Here is an 8,177-nt window from a genome sequence, read left to right on the forward strand (position 1 = left end):
GGCGGAGCGCGAAGGCGGTGAGGGGCGGGGACAGCAGACGCGGCCCCAGGGGCGCCTCCCGACCCGCTCAGCCAGGCGCGCGGCGTGGGGGCGGGGCCTGTGGCTTCCGGGGCGGGGCGGCGGCGCGCGGTCAGCTGACCCGGCGGGCTCTGACCCAGAAGTCGGTCCCTGGCGGCGGATCTGGACTTGGTGAGCCGGCCCGGGGGCAGGTGGCAAACCACGGCTGGGGGTCGGGGCTCCTGGGCTTCCCTGCTACGTCTTTCCAGTCCCCTCCTCCGGCCCCTGGACTGCTGAGGCTCCTGCGCCCCCCTTGTGGCGCGACACACTGAGGCGAGGCTCCGGGCCGGGACTGGGTGGCCCGCCACCTCAGGGGCGACCAGCACAGCCTCTGAGGCTGGCCTGGCCAGGGGTTGGGAGCCGGGTCCCCTTTCAGCCCCTGGTCGCGGCCGACCGGCCCCCTACCGTCTGATGGCTTTGTTTTTCCCGGGTCGGTCGGGAGAGGGCCCTTGCGGCGCTGGCCCCAGCAGCTGCGCTGTCATTATCCCTCCAAACAAGCGACCCGCACCGGGCTGAATCACCAGGAGGGAGCTGTGGCTGAGGACGCCGAGCCCTGGAGTGGGTGGTAGTCCCAAGACAGGACGCTCCTCCCTCCACATTCTCCCCAGGTGTGCAGGGGCGAGAGCCCACACTGCCCCTTCCCACGCCGTGCCTAGGGCAGGTTTCCAAACGTGTGCATGGAGAGTCTGGGTCTGGAAGTGTGAGGGATCCCGGGCCGGGGTCTCAGGTCTTACCTAATCAACTCTTACTGAAGGCGCCTGTGTGCTTGGATGCTGGAAGGGCTACAGTGAGAGCAAATAATAGTCATTTTGTGCTGTTGGTGTCAAGTGCCTGTGCCGGGCACCCTTGTAATGGCTTGGCCTGGATTGTATCATTTAACTCTGCGTCAGCCTCGGAGGTGGGTATTGCATTATCCCCCACTTTTCAGATGAGAACTGCGAGGCTCAGTCACTTGAGTTCTAGACTGGTAGGCGCTGGGCAGGTGTGTTCCAGAGTGATTTTCTCCTCAACCCTGGGCTGTCTGAGCTCACAGCTTGCCCCCTTTCTTCCTTTCTCCTTCCCTTTCTCTTCCCTCTCTTTCCCCTTTTTCTCCTTTCCTCACTCCCGTTTCCTCTCTTCTTCACCCTGTCCTTCTACCTCTCTCTCTTTCTCTCAACGTTTGCTGAACCTCTACATGTGTTTAGACCCAGAGAATAAGAAACGCACACTCCGGAGTGGGGAGAGTACGTTTCAAGGACACTGGTCTCAGAGGACGATGGTAGCATTCTTCAGGTGTGTGGAGGGGAGAGGATGAGGTGGGAGGTCTTGTCCAGCTGGCTCTCACAGGGCATCTTTGAAAGAGCAATTTAGGAGTGAGTCTTACTTCATGACCAGGCCCTTGCAGGGAAGCAGGACACTCCTAGGGGAAGAGACAGTATGCGCAGATGCCTGGAGACCTGAAATGACTGAAGATGTGGGTCAGGAGGGAGGAGATAAGGTTGGGTAGGTGGTTCTTGGAGTAACTTGAGGCCTGGCCTCAGGTAATTTGGACTTGATCCTGTAGACAAAGGTGGACACATGATCGGCGTTGGTCCTCGGCCCAAAGCATCCCTGACTCAGCTTGGGATCAAGGAGAGGAGGTTGAGTGTAGCAGGAGGCGCCATCTCCAGCCCGCCCTTTCTCAAAGTGCACCAGATGGACCAGAATCTCTAAGCCCCAGCCCAGGTACACTCCAAATTTTTAACGTGTACTCTCCAAGGGTGATTCCAGGGTACCCTTTCTGGGGCTCTTGCCGTCTCTACAGATGAGGTCAAGCTCCATTGCAACCTTGGACATCCATTTACTCAGAGCTGTTTGAACAGGAAGTGGGCCCATGCCTGGTTTCTGGGTGACAGGATGGCCCTCAGAGCAAGGCCCTTCTGATCAGGGATCAGGTGTGTCTCTGAGTGTCCTGAGCTCCAGGCTGCATGATCCTATCCAAAGTCAGGGGGCCACCCACCCAGTATCCTGGATCCATAAACCAAGGTACCTTCCTCAAGACAACCCCCCAACACATACACATAGTGGGATGCGTCCATTTCATTTCCTCCCTAACCTGGGGAAAAGGGGAAATGAGAGAGGGGCCCCAGGGTGGTTGAGATGCTGGACTCTCATCCTGAAAACAGTCGCTGCCGTGCATTGTCAGGCATGGGGCTTAGAGCTTTATGTGCATTTAGTCAGGACAGCTGCCCCAAGGAGTGAATGTCACTGGCCCCATTTTATAAGAGGGCTCAGGCAGGTTAACTCACTTCCAAGACCACTCGGCCTCACCTGTAAAATGAGCACAGTATACCCGACCTTGCTGGGGAGTGGTGAAGATGGCAGTGGATGACCTGCAGCCTTGTGTTCAGCCTCTACAAAGGGGTTGGTGGGGGGGTTCAGCCCAGTCGGGGGCGGTGGCTGGGAACATGAGGACTTGATTTGAAATCCCTTTGGCATTCTCACCTGGACTATATGGGTTTTTTTTTTTTTTTCTTTTTGAGACAGTCTTGCTCTGTTTCTCAGGCTGGAGCGCAGGGGCGCAGTCTTGACTCACTGCAACCTACACCTCCTGGGTTCAAGTGATTCTCCTGCCTCAGCCTCCCGAGTAGCTGGAGTTACAGGCATGTGCCACCACACCCAGCTAATTTTTGTATTTTTGATAGAGAGGGGGTTTTACCATGTTGACTAAGCTGTTCTCCAACTCCTGAGCTCAAGTGATCCACCTGCCTCAGCCTCCCAAAATGCTGTGATTACAGGTGTGAGCCACCACGCCCAGCCACACCTGGACTCTATGTTAATTTGGTGCGGCCTTCCAGGTCCCAGAGTCGGGGCATCAGGTGAAGCCTTCCAGCATCAGCTGTGCTGATGATCCTCCAGGTGGGCCACGAAGACACAAAGGAAGAGGCTTTCAGCCTCCCTGCCTGTGCCAGGCCCTGGAGATAGTCCAGTGAGCTGGGCCGACAGTGACCTGAGGCACCCTTATCTGCAGCTCCAGGGCCTCTGCCCATAGCAAGTCACATTAGGGCTGAGGGTCTACAGCTTCCTGAAAGGAAGTGCTGACTCACTTTCTCTCCCTCCTGGTGCTCCCTGGTCTCTGTGACCTCAGCAGTTCCATGGGGCCAGCCAGGGACTAGCTGAGGAGCCCAGGCCTCCTGACACAAGTGGGAATGAAGGCAGCTGGAGAGAGCCCTCACCTGGATGAGGAAATCCCCTCTGAGTGTAGGGAGAAGAGGGGAAGCCCACTTTCTGGCTGGGCAGTCATGCCAGACCACAGAGGCTTCCCTCTTTCTTTTTCTGTGTCTGCTTGCTAGGGAGCCACAGAAGGCTTCTGCCTTGCTGGTGGCAGACACACCTGAGGTGGGCGGTATGGCAGATGGCCATGAGCAGGGGGTGTAGGTCTGAGTCTTGGGTTTGATTCCTTAGCTTCCTGGCTGGGTGGCCCTGGCACATCACTCTGGCTCAGGCTCCTTGCGGATGTCAGTGGTCCCCACTTCACAGTTGCTGTAAAGATGAAACCTATGAATACATGCAGGATGCTTGGAATAGGCTGACAAAGAGCTCTCTGGTCCGAGCTGTGGTGACGATCACTGACGGAGATGGCCCAGCCAAGCCTCACTTTCCCTTCCTCCTCTAAGGTGTCACACAGGCAATGACTGCTCTACTCACTGTTCAGGGTGCCCGGGTACCGGGAGGGGCCTGCCCTGCCCAGCCCTGCGATCACCCATATTCTGGCTTTGTCAGTGTGACAGTGGGGAGGCGGCTGTGGACTCCCTACTGGTAGGCGTCCCCCACACTCTGTGAGCTCCTGGGAGGATACAGACTGCAGCGTCTCAAACTTGAGTCCTTGTCACTCATGCAACCCTGGGGATCCGCTGATCCTCTTCTCTACTTCCCTCATCTGTGTGGGGCATCCTGCTTTATGGTTTGTGTGTGTGTGTGCGTTTTTTTCTTTTAAGACAGGGTCTGGCTCTGGCTCTGTCACCAGACTCGAGTACAGTGGCATGATCGTGGCTTGCTCTGCAACCTCCACCTCCTGGGCTCAAATGATTCTCCCACCTCAGCCTCCTGAGTAGCAGCTAGGACTACATGCTTGTGCTACCACACCTGACTAATTTTTGAATTTTTCATAGAGACAGCGTTACTCAGGCTGTTCTCGAACTCCTGGGCTTAAGCGATCTTTCCCACCTCGGCCCCCAGAGTGCTGGCACGATGCCCAGCCCTTATTTTCTGTTGTTGTTTTTGATACAGGGTCTTCCCCTGTTATCCAGGCTGGAGTGCATTGGTGAGATCTCTATAGCCTCTACCTCCTGGGCTCAAGTGATCCTCCCACCTCAGCCTCCTGAGTGGCTAGGACCAGACAGGCGCACACCATCACACCACCATGCTTGGCTAAATTTTTGAGTTTTTTCTTTCTTTCTTTCTTTTCTTTTTTTTTTTTTAGAGAGATGGGTTCTTGCTGTGTTGCCCAGGCTGGTCTCTGTCTCCTGGGCTCAAGTTGTCCTCCTGCCTTGGCCCCCCAAAGTGCAGGGATTACAGGCATCAGCCAGCCAGCCATCGCTCCTGGGTACAACCTACTTTAAATTAGATAATGAGCTTGATGGGCCTGGTCTCAGCAGATCCTTACAGAGTAATTTATAATAATCAGAAGAAATTAGGGACAACCTAAGTGTTCGGGAGTTATAGGGCTCAGTTCTCCATGCTGTGTATGAACTCGTTTAACCCGTACAACAACCGGATGCGGGAGGCAGCACTGTAATGACCCCCATTTACAGATGAGGGCTCAGGCACGGAAGGGCTCAGTCTTTGCCCAAACTCTAGCATGAATGGGTGGTGAAGCAGGGATTTGAACATACCTGTCCCTTCTGCAGATCCAGTGCACTGCCTGCGCATCTAGTTGGTGTGTGTTTGCTGTGATCTGTGTGCCTGTAGGCTGATTGTGTCCTCGTGGGTAAAGATTATGTCTTTGCCCTTCTCTGGTTCAGGGCCAGGTGCCAGGTGATAAGGCTGGGATGAGCTTAGTTTGGAATGACCATGAATAGGAACTGGACCTTCCAGTGCTGAAAGCCTCCTCTATCTCCCTGTAGAACCCTTGCCGGCCTCAGAACACCAGCACCCTCACTCCTGTGCAGCTGTGCTCGGCCCCGGGGACCCTTCCTCCACAGCCATGCTCTGGAAGAAACTGGGCTTCCGCAACTTCTCCAGCTGCCCCAATGGCTCCATCCAGTGGATATGGGATGTGTTTGGTGAATGTGCCCAGGACGGCTGGGATGAGGCCAGCGTGGGCCTGGGCTTGATCTCTATTCTCTGCTTTGCTGCATCTACCTTCCCGTGAGTAGTGTCTGGGAGGCAGGGCCAGGGTAGGGCTGTGGGATTGGGGGAGTAGATCCAGCTACTGCTCAGAGGGAGGTTGCCTGGCAGACCCTGGGCCTCTCCAGTCTGGAGGCTGGGTATGCTCCCTCCACTTCCTACCCATCCAGGAAGGGTGCCCAACCTGCACTGATCCCTACCACAAGCCAAGTCTTGTGCTGGGCAGTGCTGATAGAGAGATCATCACTTTTGCAATAGTTTATTGAGAACCCACTATATACCTGGCTTGCTTCCAAGTACTTGCTATATTTCTACCTCATTTAATCCTCACAACCTTGTGAAATAGGGACAGTTACTATCCATCTATTTTACAGATGAGGGATCCAAAACCCAGAGAGGTTAAGTAATTTGCTTTAGGTTACACAGCTGGTCAGAGATGGGGCGGGAGAGTAAGAGGGCTGGACTGCATCAAACACAGCCTCTGTCCTCAAGGGTTTGGCAGGCTGGTGGCGGAGACAGCGGCAATGAACATAACACTTTGTGGCCGCTTCTGTGATCAGGGAGCGAGGACGCTGCACAGGAGTCAAGAGCATCCTGACCTGGGCGTGTCATTTGACTGCTCTGAGCCTCAGTTTCCTTGCTTGTGAAATGGAAATATTGTTACCCAGCTCAGACGGTTGCTAGGAGGATGGCATGAGGGTGTATAGGGAAAGCTGCCCACTCAGGGCCTCTACACAATGTTTACACGAGCCTGAAAGCTGTCAGTGGTGACATTGCTATTATTTCATTACGTGAAGCACAGAGGAGGGACACCCACCTGATCTGCAGAGGCGGAAGAAGGTTACTGTCAGAAAGGACCTGGAGGCCAGGCACAGTGGCTCACGCCTGTAATCCCAGCACTCTGGGAGGCCAAGGCGGGAGGTTCACTTAAGATCAGGCGTTTGAGACCAGCCTGGCTAACATAGTGAGACCCCATCTCTACCAAAATAAATAAATAAATAAATAAAATGAAAAAGCAACAAAAAAGAAGTCAGCTGGAGGTGTTGGCATCTAGGCTAAAAGCCTAGGATGGGACAGAATTGAGGGGTGAGAGCCAGGAGCTGAGTGTGGAAGAGCAGTTCAGACAGAGGGAGCAGCAGATGTACAAAGAAGGGGGCAGCTGCGTTTCTATGGCAGACAGAGTGTGTGGGGATCACAGGAGTCATCAAAAGGCCATATAGTCTAAGGGCCATCCTCTGCTGTGAAGAAATATGCTCTTTATCCTGAGGGATAAAGAGAAGGGTTTGGTCAGGGGCTTGACACTGCTTTAGCAGGCTTTATTGGGTGGGAGTTCACATCACATGCCATTAGCCCATTCAATGTACAAGTCATTGTTTTAGTATAGCCACAGAGTTGTATAACTGTCACCACAATTGATTTGAGAACATTTTCGTTAGCCCAAGTGAACACCATCCCCATCAGCAGTCTCTTCATTTCTCCTGAAACCTCTGTCCCTGGCAGCCACTGCTCTGGTTTCTGTCTCTATTGATTTGCCTATTCTGGACATTTCATGATTCATGGCTTCTTTCACTTAAAGTAATGTCTGCAAGATTCATCTGTGTCATAGCAGGTATCAAATCAGTACTTCATCCCTTTTTGTGGCTGAATACTGTTTTACTCTGTGTATATCACATTTTGTTATCTGGAACCATTGATAGTCATTGGGTTGTTTCTACTTTTCAGCTATTAGGACTAATGTTGCTACACACATTCATTTTTTTTTCCCTGGGCGCAGTGGCTCACACCTGTAATCCCAGCACTTTGGGAGGCCCAGGTGGGCAGGTCGCCTGAGGTCAAGAGGTTGCCACCAGCTTGGCCAACATGGTGAAACCCTGTCTCTACTAAAAATACGAAAATTAGCTGGGCATGGTGGCGGGCACCTATAATCCCAGCTACTTGGGAGGCTGAGGCGGGAATCACTTGAACCTGGGAGATGGAGTCTGCAGTGAGCCAAGGTCACACCACTACACTCCAGCCTAGGGGACAAGAACAAGACTCCATCTCAAAAAAAAAAAAAAAAAAAGTCCACCTCTAGCTAATTTTTGTATTTTTAGTAGAGAGGTGCTTTCACCATGTTGGTCAGGCTGGTCTCAAACTCCTGACCTCAGGTGATCTGCCCACCTCGGCCTCCCAAAGTGCTGGGATTACAGGTGTGAGCCACCACACCTGGTCTTTTTTTTAGATGGAGTCTCACTCTGTTGCCCAGGCTGGAGTGCAGTGGAGCAACCTGAGCTCAGCTCACTGCAACCTTCGCCTCCTGAGTTCAAGCGATTCTCCTGCCTTAGCCTCCCAAGAAGCTGGGATTACAGGTGTGCACCACCATGCCTGTCTAATTTTTGTATTTTTAGTAGAGACAGGGTTTCATGATGTTGGCCAGGCTGGTCTCAAACGCTTGACCTCAGGTGATCTGCCCGCCTTGGCCTCCCAAAATCCTGGGATTATGGGGGTAAGACACTGTCCCTGGCCAGCCGGTCTTTTGTTACTGTAGCCCTCCCAGTGGGTGTGAAGTAGTATCTCATTGTGCTTTTGATGTGCCTCGCTCTGATGGATGATGAAATGGAACAGGTTTTCATGTGCTTACCAGCCATCTGTGGACCTTCTCTGGAGAAAGGTCCCTTCAGATCCTTTGTCCACTTTCCAGCTGGATCATTTGTCTTTTTATTGTTGCTTTGTAAATGTTCTTTCTATATGCTGGATATAACATTGCCATCTGATATGTGATTTGCAGATATTTTGTGGGTTGTCTTTTCACTTTTTTTTTTTTTTTTTTTTTT

General features: G+C 53.1%; 1 protein-coding gene across 5 annotated transcripts in view; it reads left to right on the plus strand.

The window, feature by feature from the left end:
• Window positions 1-100: 100 nt before the first annotated feature.
• The window catches only part of SLC66A1 (solute carrier family 66 member 1), a 17,701-nt gene continuing 9,624 nt past the window's right edge, over window positions 101-8,177 (plus strand). For 2 of the 5 annotated variants that reach the window (XM_017506047.2, XM_017506002.2), the window contains exons 1-2: window positions 555-714; window positions 5,142-5,385. Coding sequence is in view for 3 of the 5 variants with exons in the window: in XM_017506002.2 (XP_017361491.1) it covers window positions 5,222-5,385 (164 nt within the window). In the remaining 2 variants the exon portion in view is untranslated. Of the gene's footprint in view, window positions 190-554; window positions 715-5,141; window positions 5,386-8,177 lie in introns of those variants that run through there. The other 3 variants (XM_037730309.1, XM_037730307.1, XM_037730324.1) reach the window with 3 other exon arrangements.

Source organism: Cebus imitator, unplaced genomic scaffold, assembly GCF_001604975.1.
Source record: "Cebus imitator isolate Cc_AM_T3 unplaced genomic scaffold, Cebus_imitator-1.0 Scaffold15, whole genome shotgun sequence".
Classification (NCBI taxonomy): domain Eukaryota; kingdom Metazoa; phylum Chordata; class Mammalia; order Primates; family Cebidae; genus Cebus; species Cebus imitator.